General features: G+C 47.3%; 6 protein-coding genes across 6 annotated transcripts; 1 reads left to right on the top strand and 5 right to left on the bottom strand.

The window, feature by feature from the left end:
- Positions 1 to 967: 967 nt before the first annotated feature.
- LOC136188710 (mitochondrial pyruvate carrier 1-like) lies at positions 968 to 1,800 on the bottom strand. Its single transcript, XM_065976485.1, has 5 exons — positions 1,727 to 1,800; positions 1,483 to 1,498; positions 1,347 to 1,427; positions 1,153 to 1,285; positions 968 to 1,102 (listed from the first exon to the last, which is right to left on the bottom strand). The coding sequence occupies exons 1-5, from the start codon at positions 1,736 to 1,738 to the stop codon at positions 1,072 to 1,074; spliced, it is 273 nt and encodes a 90-aa protein (XP_065832557.1). The 5' UTR covers positions 1,739 to 1,800; the 3' UTR covers positions 968 to 1,071.
- Positions 1,801 to 1,869: 69 nt separating this feature from the next.
- On the bottom strand, positions 1,870 to 6,322 carry LOC136188772 (metastasis-associated protein MTA3-like). Its single transcript, XM_065976566.1, has 18 exons — positions 6,153 to 6,322; positions 5,785 to 5,949; positions 5,606 to 5,735; positions 5,485 to 5,548; positions 5,108 to 5,319; positions 4,955 to 5,051; positions 4,788 to 4,905; positions 4,672 to 4,742; positions 4,540 to 4,614; positions 4,421 to 4,479; positions 4,112 to 4,362; positions 3,932 to 4,048; positions 3,810 to 3,881; positions 3,698 to 3,753; positions 3,478 to 3,634; positions 2,554 to 3,420; positions 2,278 to 2,503; positions 1,870 to 2,219 (listed from the first exon to the last, which is right to left on the bottom strand). Exons 1-18 carry the CDS (start codon positions 6,178 to 6,180, stop codon positions 2,033 to 2,035), a joined length of 2,952 nt encoding a protein of 983 aa, XP_065832638.1. The 5' UTR covers positions 6,181 to 6,322; the 3' UTR covers positions 1,870 to 2,032.
- A 236-nt stretch (positions 6,323 to 6,558) lies between these two features.
- LOC136188776 (WD repeat-containing protein 26-like) lies at positions 6,559 to 9,405 on the bottom strand. The gene is made up of 13 exons (XM_065976569.1): positions 8,997 to 9,405; positions 8,829 to 8,928; positions 8,708 to 8,764; positions 8,415 to 8,649; positions 8,201 to 8,357; positions 8,091 to 8,142; positions 7,946 to 8,029; positions 7,743 to 7,883; positions 7,572 to 7,691; positions 7,352 to 7,503; positions 7,199 to 7,277; positions 6,999 to 7,128; positions 6,559 to 6,943 (listed from the first exon to the last, which is right to left on the bottom strand). Exons 1-13 carry the CDS (start codon positions 9,158 to 9,160, stop codon positions 6,687 to 6,689), a joined length of 1,728 nt encoding a protein of 575 aa, XP_065832641.1. The 5' UTR covers positions 9,161 to 9,405; the 3' UTR covers positions 6,559 to 6,686.
- Positions 9,406 to 9,447: 42 nt separating this feature from the next.
- On the bottom strand, positions 9,448 to 12,028 carry LOC136188775 (mediator of RNA polymerase II transcription subunit 17-like). The gene is made up of 12 exons (XM_065976568.1): positions 11,915 to 12,028; positions 11,669 to 11,851; positions 11,460 to 11,616; positions 11,219 to 11,402; positions 11,008 to 11,166; positions 10,810 to 10,949; positions 10,669 to 10,749; positions 10,551 to 10,613; positions 10,288 to 10,502; positions 10,046 to 10,234; positions 9,729 to 9,992; positions 9,448 to 9,679 (listed from the first exon to the last, which is right to left on the bottom strand). The coding sequence occupies exons 1-12, from the start codon at positions 12,001 to 12,003 to the stop codon at positions 9,478 to 9,480; spliced, it is 1,926 nt and encodes a 641-aa protein (XP_065832640.1). The 5' UTR covers positions 12,004 to 12,028; the 3' UTR covers positions 9,448 to 9,477.
- A 15-nt stretch (positions 12,029 to 12,043) lies between these two features.
- On the bottom strand, positions 12,044 to 13,652 carry LOC136188780 (protein cornichon homolog 4-like). The gene is made up of 6 exons (XM_065976573.1): positions 13,631 to 13,652; positions 12,712 to 12,806; positions 12,570 to 12,638; positions 12,397 to 12,509; positions 12,199 to 12,339; positions 12,044 to 12,143 (listed from the first exon to the last, which is right to left on the bottom strand). Exons 1-6 carry the CDS (start codon positions 13,635 to 13,637, stop codon positions 12,113 to 12,115), a joined length of 456 nt encoding a protein of 151 aa, XP_065832645.1. The 5' UTR covers positions 13,638 to 13,652; the 3' UTR covers positions 12,044 to 12,112.
- LOC136188785 (glia maturation factor gamma-like) lies at positions 13,601 to 14,387 on the top strand. Its single transcript, XM_065976577.1, has 5 exons — positions 13,601 to 13,649; positions 13,697 to 13,778; positions 13,828 to 13,877; positions 13,927 to 14,059; positions 14,130 to 14,387. The coding sequence occupies exons 1-5, from the start codon at positions 13,647 to 13,649 to the stop codon at positions 14,270 to 14,272; spliced, it is 411 nt and encodes a 136-aa protein (XP_065832649.1). The 5' UTR covers positions 13,601 to 13,646; the 3' UTR covers positions 14,273 to 14,387.
- The last annotated feature ends 162 nt before the right edge of the window (positions 14,388 to 14,549 follow it).

Genomic DNA, 14,549 nt, shown 5'->3' with positions numbered 1-14,549 from the left:
AAACCCTAGTGCAAGGGAGCGGACCCGTGCAAACTAACGTAGTGCACTATGCAAACGAAGCACGGAAGGGGTGGTCATTACATTATACCGATTTGTTGTCACGCCACACTCTCTGCAACATACACATGTGGGCTTCATGCTCTGCCACGACACCCGCCCTCACTCGCGGACCCCAACCCGCCCTCGATTACACGATTGGAAATCAGACCTAACGGTTAGACTGACGGAAATTTTCTATGCCCGCGAGCGTGGGCAGTGGCATGTCAGGCAATCCGACCGTGTATGTCACACAGAGCCCCGCCCCCTATGTGCACGCCTACACCCCAAGTGCGAACCTGATGGGCGAGGTGACACGTGCTCTCTTCTTTCGTCGTCTTCTTCGCCAAACTGGAAAAAAGAAAGAAAGAAGTGAAATGAAAGGAAATGCGGGTGCGTGCGGTGAGGGATCGCCTAAATGCGAGTGGATGCGCAGCGAAAGACGTACAGTACGTGACGCGCGTCGTCACGTCGCCTCATCCTGTGCGAAAAACGTCGCTGGAAACAGCCACGCAGCCTGCTTCGACGCTCTGAAGCTCAGTTTTTCGCGCAATTCGAAGATGCGGGAAACTGCGAAAACGTGGCCGACGGCACGCGGAATCTAAACGGCTCAGTTCGCGGGCTTACCAATCGACGCGGAGGGGTCCACGCGGAGAATTCCAAGCTGCATGCAGCGATGATTGAGGGAATGCCAAGTCGCACGCGGACGCCGGACGATTTTTTGCGCTTTTGTCCGTTGAGCATGCGCGTCAAAGTCACATAAGCGGCTTATCTCAAAAAATATATAATGTTGGTGGAGTAGCGATCGCGTAAAAAGAAAAGACTTTTCGAGATCAAAAAATTTTTACTTCGTTTGTTCTATCGCCGCGGAGTTGGCGCGCTCGGTCCACAACCGAAGGGCGTGGTCTTTGCTTTTTTGCGATACGGGTCATTATGATTGGTCATCCATTGGTTATTAATAAGTAATCAGTAAAAGGAAGTTGCATCATCCATAACCCCTCTTGTAAAAGATAGTTCCAAAAGTTCGTGCGATTCTTACGCTGCTACGATCTTTTCCTTTTCCATCCTATTAAAGAGGATTTTAGTCAGCAGAGCTATAGCCAGAGACGTTTTTACCTGAATTTTGCCCAACGCCCAAACTGTATCAGCTGACAAGCCTCATTCGTAAAATGGCATGAAAATAGAAGCAAATTGCGAGGAATCACTTTCAGCGAAAACCTCATAAACAATGCAGAATAAACGCACAGAGCTGCAACACATAATCATATGCCCAACATTTCTCATAACCATGACCTTCCTCTATTTTCTACCGAACGTCATTTTGCCGCTAATGATATCCGGATTGCGAGTGATATCCACCATGGCTGCAATAGGAATGGCCCAATTAGCAACTGCAATGATCAATAATCAACGCGCAAAGAAGCCACCAAGATGTAATGCAATAACCTGGACCCCAGAAGTGCTAGAGAAAAAAGAAGGGAAAGGTCAAAGAGTCACGTTACTACCAAAAGTGGGTAGCGGGCTACGCCTACTCTCTATCTGAAACTAGTGGGGCTACAGGCTATTAAAGGGGTACGAATGCTAAGCAGACTGCTTACCGTGCTGTGTCGTTTGAAGGAGGCGGAAGAGAAAGTGGAGAAAGGAAAAAAAAATGATTAGACGCAACTAAGCTAAGACGAAGGACGCTCACCTGCACACCCATCGCAAGTTTTCGCGATTGAACACGTACAAAGCGGCTCTCCTCGCAGCCATAAAGAAGGTGAATGAAAAGAACGTCCCGTGAAAGAAATGCGCTGGCGTACGCTAACGTTACGCGATTCGACTCACGTGATTTCGATGAAACTAAACCTAGATTTTTTTTCGTACAGTAAGACAAACTGAGAAGAGCTATACTAATTGTAGTGTAGCCCTAGCTCTAGAATAGTAATAAGCAGTATCAGCAAACAACATAAAATAACTTAGTCTCAATCAATCAATGAATCAATGAATCAATGAATCAATCGATCACAATTGGCTCAGCTGCATTTCCACTGGTCGTTGGGGCAAAATTACCTTCAATCAAATCACTTTCATCGTTCCCATTCAACGTTCTCTCCTTTTTCGGAAGCTTCGAAACTGGCGGCTCCACGCACGGCCTTCGAGCCGCCTTGCGCAACACAGGAAGCACCTCAAGACGTCTTTTCCTATTAGGGAGACAGCGGTCATTTCCCCAAGTCTTGATCCCACGTATGACCCGCTTACTTTCCAACAGGAGAGCTCTCAGAAATAAACACGCGTTCATCGACCGCCGGTCCCACCTTCTCATTCTTCCGCGGCGTCGACTGAGATGAAGATGGCTTTCCAGTGTCAGGAGATGATTTGGTCTTCTTAATCGGAGAATTTCCTCCTCCTCCTCCGACGAGCAGGCGTGGACTGACTCTTCTCGTCTTGGCGCTCGACGCATCTAACGCAGTCCGCTTTGTTGGATCTACGTCCACACAAATCATGCAAGAAAGACTAAGCTCAATAGTCTCTTACTATCTAATTCAGGTGCTGAGGCAGCCATCCTCTTTCGAACATTCTTACCATTTTCACTGTTTCCTCCACCACTACCACCAGCGGCGGCGGAAGCAGCGGCGGCGGAAGCAGTAGCGGCGGCAGCACCGGTGGCAGCAGCGGCGGCGGCAGCGGCAGAAGGTAGAGTAGATTTCGCAGTCTTCTCCTTCTGCTTTTTCTTCGCCTCCAACAAAGCAGCCTTTTCGCTCTTCTTCTTCGTCTCCGTTACATTGCCGCCTTTCAGGGCAGTAACAGGCAAAAGATAAATCGTCTTTCCCTCAGCAGCTGCCGTGACAGCATTCGACACAGCGTTAGAGACATTCAGAGTAGACGTAGCTCCGGCAGCCGCATTGACAGCAGCCGCAACAGCACTAGAAGGAGCCAACGCCGACTTCCTGTTGTTATCAAGAGAAACGAGCAAAAACGTTCCCTTTGAACTCTCAGCCGGCTGCTGCTCTTTTTTCTCGTCGCTGGTCGACTGGTCTTCAGGCGGCGGTGGCGGCGGCGGCGGCGGCGCCAATGGAGCCGCTGCTGCCGGCACGTCAACGGTTACGACCGACTTCAACGCCGGTAAAGCCCGTTTGAGCTGCTCCTGATGAGCCTTCAAGACGGCGTCGCCCATCGCCTCCTCCTTCGATTTGACGCGTCTCGAGTGCTTCTGAACGAGAAGCTGCGGCGAGTGGAGAAGCTTCTGATTCGGCGTTCGACGGCTCGCGTTGAGATCGAGAATCTGATTGTCGAGCGTGAGCAGTCGCGTCTTGCGTCGTTCCGTCGATTCCGTCTTCGCGACGCGATGCCACGACTCGTCGCGAATGCGGTAGCATCTCGGAATGCGACGCGACGGTTCGTCTAGGGAGAGGAAAAGATCTCCAACTGGCAACAGTCCCCCGATACGCGGCGTCGTACCTCTGTCCTTCAGGAGGCTCAGGCTGACCGGTCGACCCAGTTTTCGGCCGCAACGCCGAAACTGCTTGGCGCCGAGCACTTTTCTCGCAAAGAACGTCGCCGACTTTGGTCTCATTACAAATATTCTTTGCGTTGTTTGAGTGTTCGCTCTGAATTTCTGAAAAGAAAAACACAAAGTTATAGTTGGAGAAATGTTTTTTTCGTTTCAGCTGTTACTCACTTTTGCTGATTTCGTTGCAACCGAACAGCCGTCCCGTTGATGGGTCAAAAGCCGTTCTAAACGTAAATGCTTGGAGAGAGAGAGAGAGAATATTGTGCTATTGAAAGCAAACCTTTTCTCGTAAAATAACGATTGCAATGCTGACACAAGTAAGACGGACACGCTTCATCGGATCGAGACGCTTCTATAGCACAAAAATAGACGATCCCGCGACACTGACCGATTCGTTTGTACCCCATTTCGTGGCGAGTTTAAATCCGGCGTATTTTCGCCAATAAATCCAACAGTCATTGCACAGTTTGAGTTGCTGTTCTGGAGGCCCCCAACTATGCCATTTCATAGACGAAGACACTGTGGCGACAGAGAGAGAAAGAGAAATAAAGAGATCTCATTCCTTTGCTTTCGTCGTCGTACCTTTACAACATTCACACGGTTTCGCGCTGGGAATCAATGCCTTCGCGTGAGCAGCGTCCCCGCTTCCTCCTTTCCCATTTCCTCCAACCGAGGATGGCCCACCGCTGCCGGTAGAACCGTGCGAAGGCGACGGACCCTTTCGTTGCTGTAGGTCAGACGGCGAGTGACCAGGATCGCCGCCGCTAGGCTTGCCGCCCGGACCGCTTCCCGGACCTGGGGTGCCGCCTCCGCCTTTTGCTTGGTGTGAAGGGCTGGTAAAAAGGAATTCTAATTCGTCCAGAAGTGAGATATTTTTTTTCCCCCGCGTACGCTCTTTTGATGGCAAAATCTTTCAGCTTGTTCTGCCGTTCAAGAAATTTCTGCTGTTTCTATGTACAATAGAAAATCGCCTATTGAAAGATACGTCTTCTTAAACTTCTTCTTCCTACCGTGTATGTGTATCGATCGCTCGTTTTCCACATATAGTAATACTCCACAACGCTCTTGATGCTCTTCCAGTGCAACTAAAACACACTAGTGTTAGCTTTCTCATATTGGTAATTCGACTATCATTTACTTACATGATCCTTTTGAATCTCGTGAAAGTCCTTGCCGCATGCTTGAAGTGCTCTCTCAAAAACGTTTGCTTCCTCTAAATAAACGTAAAGATGCCGTTTTACTCAAAGTGTATCAGAACCGGCTGTCCAGTTCTCCATTTCGTCGCGACAGAGCAAAGGCCCCCCTTGAGGAACAAGATAGGCGACGGCCGTAGCAAGATCATAACCAGATCGATGTAACGACGTCATGGCATGCAGCTAAAATTAAATTTCATAAACAATGATGCGCATAGAACGGCAGTCTCACCAAAGTGACGTCACGAGAAGCAGCAGCCGCACTGGCGTGAAGGCTTGGCTGAAAAGTTTTGCTCGTAATCATTGCACGAGCAAACGTCCCCACAGATCTAGTCACATAGTTGCAAAAGACAACCTGGGGCTTTCCCCAATCGACTGCACATACCGAGCCAATACCATATACTGATCAATTTCTTTATTTGACATAGTGTCGGGCTTCCAGAGAGGAGTCGCCGTCTCCTCGGGCGTCTTGCTTTCTTTCTCAGCGAGCCCAGGCGGAACCTGCGCTTGGTACTTATCGCCAATCCGAATGCTGTTCTTGTCCGGCTGAAGAGTTCGCGCTTGCGGATCGTAAATGAGTGAATAGTAGAACGTATCCTTTGAGAAAAAGAGACAATTACAGAAGACTGGCATTCCTAGTTTTGGTGCAATCCGGTTTTCTAAGGAACACAACTATGATATGGATGCGTCGACCTGTCAGTCTACCCATCTAACAACTGCTAGTACCCCCTTCTGCTGATGTTCCTAGCGACTACAGCATACCGGTCGTTTCAAATAGGATTCGGGGGTCTCAACTTCGCATAGCAACGTGACCAAGCACTTTCCCCTGAAAAAAAAATCGCAAATCAAAACGACCGTTTCTACGTCTCTCGCAAGCGCCGACCTTATGAGACTGATTTCGTACGTTTCGTAGTCTCGACAGAGAAACAATTCGCGATGTTTCAGCTGATGTTTCTCTTTGGCGCTCAAACTCTCGGTCGACCAAAGGCAACCTTCTTCCTCTTCGAAATCGACTAGAAGAGTCGAATATTGCAACGGAATCGTCGAGTCGACGCGACTTGCCTGAAAAACGATCGGCGAGTTGCGCGAGAGACGTTGGAAGATCGCGACGTCGATACATCGACGTGACGAGCGCTTCGATTCGTCCTTCGGGCGTTTTGGACAGCTCCTCGAGACGACACACTTTATAGGGCGCCGGCGCTGGGTCCACTTCCATGTAGACATAGTCTAGTGGTAAGGAAAACTGACTCGGGTTCCTCGAGAGGGGCCCCAACCGATCAGTCGCGCTTTTGCGAGTGTGACCGGTGAACGAAATGCAGTGAGTCGTTGGAGAAACGAACGCGACAAACGGAGAAGGAATTCGCTGCGTTGGCGTTCGTAATCCCCGCGCGCGGGGCCCGCCTGTTTTGGGTCGCAGTTCAAAAGCTTACCGCCCAAATGATAGAACCCTTCGGCCATTGTCGGACAACAGCGTAGCTAAAAGCCGATACACTCTTCCAGACGAGCGTCGCCTTGCGGGGTGGTGAGCCGAGCCGCGGTGAAGTAACTGAGGGCGGGTAGGGCCCTAAAGTCTCCTATTTTTGGAAAATCTGCTCTATTCCTTCACTCTGTGGGCTGAAATTAAAATTCTGTATTGAAGACAAGTTGAACGGTGAATTCGACTAAAAAAATGTGAAATAAAGCTCTTCGTTTTGCCCAATTTTCTCACTTCCGCTCAAATGACGTCATCATCAAGAAACTGCGCAAGCGCAAACACCTACGTCACGCAGATTGGGGAGGCAACGAGGCCGCTCTTTGCACAGAGTAATTTCTTGCAAACGTAAACATGATGGTGGGCAGGATCAAATCCACGTCTCTTGACAATATAGACTATACAACGAATTGCTATGCTGACAAATAGTCATATCCCACTCTATGAAACTAATAAATCTCTTGAAGCGCATTAATCAGGCTCTGCACATGCATCACAATAAAGAAGAGGACGAAGACCGCACACTCGACGGCAGACTCATACCTTGCCCGTTTGCAAACATTTCAACCTTGGGCGACTCTTCCAGCTTTCTAGTTGGACCCCACACTTTTACGTAGCCATCGTCTCCCGCCGAGGCGAGCATGCTCGGATTTTGCGGATTCCAGCTGACGGCATTCACCGTTCGAGTGTGCCCCGACAGTACCATGATGGGAGTTTCGGTTCGTTTATGCCAGATGTAAACCTTATGATCTAACAAACAACTTCAAATGTGACAGACCCTCTCAAAAAAAATCTTTAGATTTACCTTCGCTTCCGCTGGCAACGAAATCTTCGTTCACTCCGCCAAAGCAAGAATGTATGGTATAGAAACCTTGACTGATGCCCTGATATCGTTTGATCAGCGTTTCGTCTTTCAAGTCCCATAGGTGAAGACCCTGAATAGGGAGAGAGAAAAAGAAGATTAAAACCACTATCACTATCCTACTATCACTTTTCGAACCTTACCTGAGACGCTATATTGAGCAAAGCCTGTCGGCCGTCCGATGAAACGCTAAAACTCATTACGGGATGATCTTCTTGCACACTATTCAACACAAATTGGCCAATTCAAAAGAGGACAACGCGCGACGGCACAGGCGTCCGTCGACTCTCACGCACACGGCTCCGCTACTGGTCATCGTATGAAAATTGTACGCCTTGATTCGCATGTGAGTGTCGGCCGCCAAGACGAGCTGCTGCGAATTGGGCGCCACGGCGACGCAATGCACGCGCACGCCATCCCACGACTCCAACATGTTACCATCTAGATTCTAACCTCGAAGAAAAAAAAAACTTAAAAAACCGCGACGCTTCTCTGACACTTATATAATATACTCACGCATTGATAGAATTGGCCTTTGATTCCGGCGGCAATGAATCGTTGCGAATCACTGTGCCAAGCGGCCGTGCTCAGACTGTCGTCGACGCTGTGCAGAAAACGGCACTTCAATTCGCCTGTCTATATAAAAACTGGCGTAAACGTAGTGATAAAGGCAAAAATTAGTCTTACCTCGACTATCCAAATAAAAACTTCGGCGCTGTCCTCTTCGCCGCAGGCGAGCACGTACAGGTCGTCGGGACTCCACTGGACCCAAGCAATTCCGAACGGATGACCCTGCAGAGTGCGAGCTTTTTTCACGTCGCTAGGATCCTTGGAAAAAGAGAAAGGGAATATGCGACGAGAAGTACGGTAGAGAAGCAAACGTCACACACTTGCACGTCCCATATGATGACGGTCGAATCTTTCGATCCCGATGCCAGCCACTTACCGTTGTGAGAAAATTGCAAGTGAAGCACCTTTGGGTATAACAGAAAAAAGAAATCAATCCACTCTCTAATTCCCTCGTCTCGAGCTCACCTCGTCGGTGTGATCCTGAAGAGAATAATGACACTCGCTCGGAAATTGATCCCTAGATGAGCACAGAGTCAAAAAAAAAGAGAAAGGGAGAAGAGTTGCGACGCTCTCACTTCGAACACGCGTGATCGGTCAGCAGCGAATACGATCCGAGAGTCGGCTTGCAACTCGTATTGTGATACGTGCACAGGCTCGCCTGTCTCTCCAGAGCGTGCGTCAAGAGCTGTTGCAACCGTTTCGGAGGCAACATCGCAGACGCCGGCAGAAACCCTACATGACGAAGAAGTTCAAACCTATTTCTCTCCCCCCTCCCCCTTGTGTCTTTGCCTTGTAGCGTGTCCATTAGTTTTCGTCTGGCGCCGCCGTCGATTCCCGGCCAATTGGCGGTCGTTTTGAGATCGTCGATTCCGTTGCACATCATGTAGCTACTCAGTTTGTAAACTTTTCCCGTGTCGAAGTCCATCGGCGTGATGTCTTCGCGAAGACAGGCGAGCGCTTCCATCGATTCTTTTCTTTCCAGCATTTCCATGTACTTTTCTTCGAGCAGAAGAAATTTCATTTTCTGAAAAAAACAACAACACTGGACGAATTGTACCATCAAAAGACATTTCTTAATTAACCTCAAAATCCTTTTCTGACGCAAGAAGAGGCTTGATTTCTTCTAAAGCAGTAAAAGACTACAAAAACGTATCCAATCAAAAAAAAAATTTCGAAGGTGGCGGGCCGTGAGTCTCCCCTCACCCTTTCCCAGTCGCCATCCAAAACGTGACCGCGAAACTTGGAAGCGGCAGGATGTTCCATAGCGCAGCCCGACTCGGTCACCAACTGCTCAACCGAACGCCTTTTAATTAATTAATTAATTAATTAATTAAAAAATGCGAATTTTAATATTGTCGCAGCACGGCTCACTCGAGTCCCATATCTCTGAGATATTGTCCCACTAGCCGTATGATCTCCGTATCCGTCTTCGACAGCGCTTTTTTGCCTCCGTCGTCGCCGCCGCCGTCGCCTTCGTGTCGCCGCCCCCCGTTCGTCGTCGAAAGCGCGTCGTTTTCCTTCGTCGATCCGTTCATCGCTTTGCGAGGAGAAGGACTGCCGTCTTCGGCGACGGCGACTTGGGCTTCGGCTCGGATTTGCGCCGTTGGCGAACAGAGACGGACGCGTTTGGGTGGAGGCGGGCTTGTTCCGCCTTCGTCGCTGTCGCTCGACGCTTCCAGAATGCCCCCTTAGTCTATCGGACGCGTGGGCAGAGCAACAAAGGGAACAGAATAGAGTGGTGATACCGATGAATCAATCGATACGAGAGCCAGTGACGGGCGCCCGGATTACTCGCAGTGGAGCGCGTGCTCTACAAAATTGATTACATATAAATTGAGCGTTTATTGTATAGTCATTCCTCGGCCAGGAGTAACGCTCTCAGTTGGCAAGCAAGCCCGCGAACTGCAAACTCACTCAATTGTACAGTAGTAAAGTCAAGCGAACGAAGTGCATCAAACCGATTCAACGCTTGCTTCCCAACCCGATCATTTGATTTCGAAATTGACGCTCGAACAGCTGGAACCGGTTCCCACAAAAATACCAAAGATACCGCTCTAAATAACGTTATATGAACATATTTTAAATACATATACATACACAAACCGTGTCCCATTCTTATTCGCGGCCAAAATCGATGGGCAAGTGTTGGAATGATCATCGATAGGAGACTGCTTGCATTTGCTCAATATGCGCCAGCCGACGCTCAAGATCTCCGACTCGGCAACGCAAAAATTATCCAACGCAATTTGATAAAATACGAACGCCTTCAATTTCTTTCCCAGATCACTAAATAGAAATTCTCTCGCTCCGCCGTTGCTGCCAATCGCTCGAATGGACGTCGATTCCACGGAAATTTGCACGCTAACTCTAAATACAAAGTAGATTGGGATCAAGAAATATTTCTAAACGTATCTGAGAACCCCAAAGATTTGCCAGTGGATTGGATTTTTAGTCCAATAACAGATTGGGTTGAAGTTGATAGCGGGCTAGAGTTCAGCGTCACTCTCCTGTCTATGATTTCCCGACAGGTTTCGTCCAACGTTCTCAAACAGAAGCCCTTCATCAAATAGTGTCGAGCTTGTCTGACTAACACTTCAAACAGACAAGAACTAGAAAAATCAATGAAGGCCCGATTATGACCCCTAAACTAAATGATGTACACCTTTCCTCTGGCGTTTCAACAAGCTCTTCTTCTGACACGAGTCTGAATCCAGCCTGACGATACTTTTTCGGATGGCGTAGCGAGAGGGACGTCGGTGTGGGAACGTTTCCGACGTTGCTATTGGCAGCGTGTACCTCTGTTAGACGCTGATAGAGACAGAGCTCCAAATCAGCCATTCGCTTTGTTCCCAATGGCAACGGGCACGCTTCCGTGGTCTGCAGGAATAGATTAAATTGAAACGATAATTGGTTGCACTTTCCTACCTTTGGCGCTCCTGAAAGACTTCTTGAATCAAACACAACGGTCAACCAATGTCCAGGAAATATCTAATTGGTGTATCTCTTTATATTATTAATTATTTCTCAAGTGAAAAAAAATTACCTGAGCAATAAGAATGCTCCCACTTATGGTAGTTTCAGATCGGCAAGCAGACAATCTACAGCTACTCGCCTCCTTGCAGAGCTACAAAGAACCCAAAACAGTATAACCGAAACCCCCCCCCCTTCCCATCGATTCCTGTACCAGCAGAAAGAGTTCTTTTGCGTATAAATACTCTTGAGCAGACTCTAGGTCATGTTGCCAGGTGGGAACCGCGCTGGAGTTTGCATCTGACGAAGAACGGTTCCAAAGACTTTCGCAGATTTTCATCCAATGCGATACATCTGAATAGGAGGAGGAATTCTACAAGGTGCAAAGTAGCCCCAAGCGATCCTTTTTCACCTGTCATCATTTTAGTAGGGGCTTGAGTGAGAAAGACAAATATTTTGCCGCGCGATTGCAGTGAAAGAGGAAGATTGACTTTCAGAGTTCCTGCGCCACTACTAGTCTCGTCGCTTTTTTGGACGTCAAAATGTCCTAGCTGGGATAACTCCGACCCAACTTAATAATTAAATAAACCTTACATCGACTCATATGATAATGATTTCACTACCTGATTGGTAACTGACGTCACCAGTTATATTGGCTCCAATTCTTCTCAAGCGCCATCGCTTTCTCATCGTCATTAATTCCAAATGAAATGCGCTGCCCGACGACATCGAACTATGCCCACTTTCCAGACTATTCATCATAGCATTAGCACCATCCAGCAAAATCTCGGCTGCACCAAGCAAAGCCTAGAGCATACTGAGTTTATATATATTTTACAGCTGGACTCTTTTCAATGCACTCGCCTTTCTATTTGCAAGCAATTGGTATCTTGGATCGGATTTCGGCTGCTCTTGAATGACCGTTTCAAATGCTAAATAATTCAAACCGAACTGCTGCGGTCGATTTTGCTTCACAATATTCAATACGTCACATAGTACGGACAACTCAGTGAAAGCCTGCCTAGAAAATCACTAATTAATTATTTAATTATTTAATTAAATGTGTCACTTACCTCAATTTGGTAACGACGTCTTCCCAAGGATGTTTGACCTCCTCCTCTTCCTCCTTCTCCTTTCGCTCGTCGATTCGAGGATCGGCGCCGCTGCCGCTCGATTTCGCTTTGAATTCGGCTACGTCGACGCCGAAGTCGATCTGCTGCGCGAGACGCGTTAGCTTCTCCGAGAGACTTTCTTGTCTTGTAAAAAAAGAACGGGACCCCACTCGCTTTTTTAGGTTTTCGGGTTAGAGACTCGCTTACTCGACGCACGTTTCGCCGCCGGTCGGATGAATCTCGCTGATTCTCGTCTCGGTGAACGGTTCGACGGAGATCGGGACGCCGTTCGCCATGTGGGAACCCGGATGTAGAAAGAAAGACGGGGGCGTGAAGGAACAGAAAATCAATGGTTTATTTTTGGACAGAAATTACAAGTCTGTCAAGATGTTCTAGTCTATTTCTTCACGTGCCTTCGACGAGGGAGTAGACCATGCTAATTACAATAAATGTTATAGGAAAAAAACGTGACATCATTTTTTTCTATTTACTTGTATAGGTAGATAAAGAAGAAGACAAGATGAAAGCCCAGCTTGGAAAAGCATTCTTTCTGCAGACCTTTCAAGACCTGCTTGTTGTGAATTTCTGTCGGATCATAAATGCCTGTGTTTCCCTTTGGAACTTTGAGTATCCTAAAACGCAATAACTAAAAGCAAGCAACAAATATCGCTTAGCTAGACAAAACGTACCTGTATATTTGGTAAAATGCAAGCAAGCCACCAAATATCATCAAGTACCAGTGACCAAATCCGAATAGAAGCACGACTACAATGCAGCTCACCACAGCTTCAGGCAATGTGCACTGCAAAGAAAAAAATTGGGAAGTTATCTAACATCGTGGCTAAAATACATTTTTCCTTACCATGTTGAGCTTCCTGCAGCACGATGTTGCGTTCAGATAGTCGCATTCTAAGTCGGATAGACAAATAATCTGGTGCAGTCAAGGAATAGAAATCTCGAAGAGCGAAGGAAAGCCTAGCGCTAAAATTGGCGAGGAAGGATACAAAGTAAACAGACATAAACAGCAATGCTGTCGTCATGATAAGCTCGAAAATAAATAGGACGCTTTCTGGGCCCATTGCGAGACGAAACGAGAGAGCTAAAGAGAAACGCGTACGGGAGCTCGTTTTCAAAGTGCCCGGATAACTCGAGAGACGTCTCGAAAATTAATTAACTTAATTAACTAGAGAATGATGGCCCGGTGTTCACCGTGTTGCCATCATGCAGAGCCTCCCACCGCTTTCCGTACGCGAGTTCATTACATAGTGTGACGTCATAAATTTTAATTTTATGTTGCCACATATTCACGTAGTCATCACTGCCCTTAGCCCCTACAGCTCAGTCCTACCTACATACTGTACATATCTACATAATTTTAAATGTTTTTCTAATTAGGCGCTTTTCTGACGTATTGTATTTCATAATTTTCTCTGCATTTGAAGACATGCTTGTGTACGGGAGTGTGTACGGGTTATATTTCCTGTTACCCGTACACGCATACATACCCACTATAAACTGTACATGAGTGGATACTTTTGATTGTGACGTCAGAGCGTGACAATCAAAACTGTCGTTTCGGTGTCTCAGCGCATTAATAACACGGAAAATAGCAGAGATCAATTGTAAACAGGGGTTTCTAAGCATTTTTTCCGTTTATGAAAGAAAAAACGCTTTATTCGCGCCGTAAATCGTCTTTTTCGGGTCACCGTTTTGGGCCCCATTTCGCGCATGCGCCTTACAAAGTAAGGGTTTTTCCTATGTGACGTAACAATACTGTACCGAACAGACATACAACCGGACATACAGACACTTCCGGCCTTGAGATCACGTTTGAGAGAGCCTCCCTCGCCGTTATACGGGCTCGCAAACTGCGTTTGCCACCCCGTACAACTGCGGTGGTCGGCTCACTAATATATGCAATACCTATCATTTTTTCGCTATGGTGAGTCTCTGTCCTTCAGCGCCCGTTACTGTACGACTTTGTTGTAGGCTTTCACATTGTGCGAGATTGATCCTGAACTGAAAGAGAAGCTGAACACACGTCGATTTCGCAAAGGCGCCGCAATCATTAGTAAACTCTCCTTCCTCGCGCATTTTCTCCACACTTCTTTACTGTTCAGTGAAAATCGATCCGCAAACGCAAATGGTCAAATTGGACGAAGAACACAATGTAGACAAGATCAGATTACGCGACAAATGAACGAACGATTTTTTCTTAGGACATGACTCTTGAGGAAGTCGCCGAAAAGCTACCCGAGCGCCAACCGAGATTCATTGCATATAGTTTCAAACTAAATCACGGCGACGGCCGAATTTCGTATCCTCTCTGCTTCATATTTCTCTGTCCAAAGGGCGAGTTCAAGAAAAGGACTTTTCATTAATTAATTAATTAACGCGCTCTCTCTCTTTCTTTAATTAAAAGCATGCGAAACGAATACGGGGATGACGTACATCGGATCGAAGGAGAGTGTCGTCAAAGAGGGACAGTTCACGAAAGTCTTCGAATTGCAAGAGAAAGAAGAAATGACCGACGCGTGGTTGAAGGACAAGCTTCTTGCAAAATGAACTGCCGAGAGACTGTAGTGCTCGCTGCTTTATGTGTTGTCATTATGGCGAGACCGTCAATCTTTTTGTTATAGACGTAGGTATATGTGGCAACGTCTCAAAAGATTTCAAAACAGGTGTTGCTTGATGTCTTACCCTCACAAGAATAGGTATACATCAAGAAGGCTAGCCACATTATATACAGGAAAGAATGTTATAGGCCAAATGCCATAACCCAGAGGCCACGACATCATGCCTTGGGATTGGTTAATTTGGCCCCAGAATTCAGTAAAAATAC

This window comes from Oscarella lobularis, chromosome 7 (assembly GCF_947507565.1).
Source record: "Oscarella lobularis chromosome 7, ooOscLobu1.1, whole genome shotgun sequence".
In the NCBI taxonomy this organism is placed as follows: domain Eukaryota; kingdom Metazoa; phylum Porifera; class Homoscleromorpha; order Homosclerophorida; family Oscarellidae; genus Oscarella; species Oscarella lobularis.
The sequence above is the reverse complement of the archived record's forward strand: the minus strand, read 5'-3'. Positions and strand labels throughout refer to the sequence as shown.

Excerpts from the sequence above, each read along its gene's own strand:
- LOC136188785 (XM_065976577.1), top strand. Across the intron at positions 13,779-13,827 it reads CAAAGGCGCCGCAATCATTA|TGAAAATCGATCCGCAAACG; the intron begins GTAAACTCTCCT and ends TTTACTGTTCAG. Across the intron at positions 13,878-13,926 it reads AATTGGACGAAGAACACAAT|GACATGACTCTTGAGGAAGT; the intron begins GTAGACAAGATC and ends ATTTTTTCTTAG.
- LOC136188776 (XM_065976569.1), bottom strand. The coding sequence starts at position 9,160 with ATGAACGGATCGACGAAGGAAAACGACGCGCTTTCGACGACGAACGGG. Across the intron at positions 7,504-7,571 it reads AAGGCCAATTCTATCAATGC|AATCTAGATGGTAACATGTT; the intron begins GTGAGTATATTA and ends CTTCGAGGTTAG. Across the intron at positions 6,944-6,998 it reads CGTTGCCAGCGGAAGCGAAG|ATCATAAGGTTTACATCTGG; the intron begins GTAAATCTAAAG and ends GTTGTTTGTTAG.
- LOC136188775 (XM_065976568.1), bottom strand. The coding sequence starts at position 12,003 with ATGGCGAACGGCGTCCCGATCTCCGTCGAACCGTTCACCGAGACGAGA. Across the intron at positions 11,852-11,914 it reads GGCGGCGAAACGTGCGTCGA|ACAAGAAAGTCTCTCGGAGA; the intron begins GTAAGCGAGTCT and ends TTTTTTTACAAG. Across the intron at positions 11,617-11,668 it reads GACGTCGTTACCAAATTGAG|GCAGGCTTTCACTGAGTTGT; the intron begins GTAAGTGACACA and ends GTGATTTTCTAG.
- LOC136188710 (XM_065976485.1), bottom strand. Across the intron at positions 1,286-1,346 it reads TAGCGGCAAAATGACGTTCG|CTCTGTGCGTTTATTCTGCA; the intron begins GTAGAAAATAGA and ends TATGTGTTGCAG. Across the intron at positions 1,103-1,152 it reads GGGCGTTGGGCAAAATTCAG|GATGGAAAAGGAAAAGATCG; the intron begins GTAAAAACGTCT and ends CCTCTTTAATAG.
- LOC136188772 (XM_065976566.1), bottom strand. The coding sequence starts at position 6,180 with ATGGCCGAAGGGTTCTATCATTTGGGCG. Across the intron at positions 5,736-5,784 it reads ACTCGCCGATCGTTTTTCAG|TCGATTTCGAAGAGGAAGAA; the intron begins GCAAGTCGCGTC and ends CGACTCTTCTAG. Across the intron at positions 3,421-3,477 it reads GAGCCTCCTGAAGGACAGAG|ACGAACCGTCGCGTCGCATT; the intron begins GTACGACGCCGC and ends TCCTCTCCCTAG.
- LOC136188780 (XM_065976573.1), bottom strand. Across the intron at positions 12,340-12,396 it reads GCATTTTACCAAATATACAG|GATACTCAAAGTTCCAAAGG; the intron begins GTACGTTTTGTC and ends ATTGCGTTTTAG. Across the intron at positions 12,144-12,198 it reads TTCTTTATCTACCTATACAA|CATGGTCTACTCCCTCGTCG; the intron begins GTAAATAGAAAA and ends TATTGTAATTAG.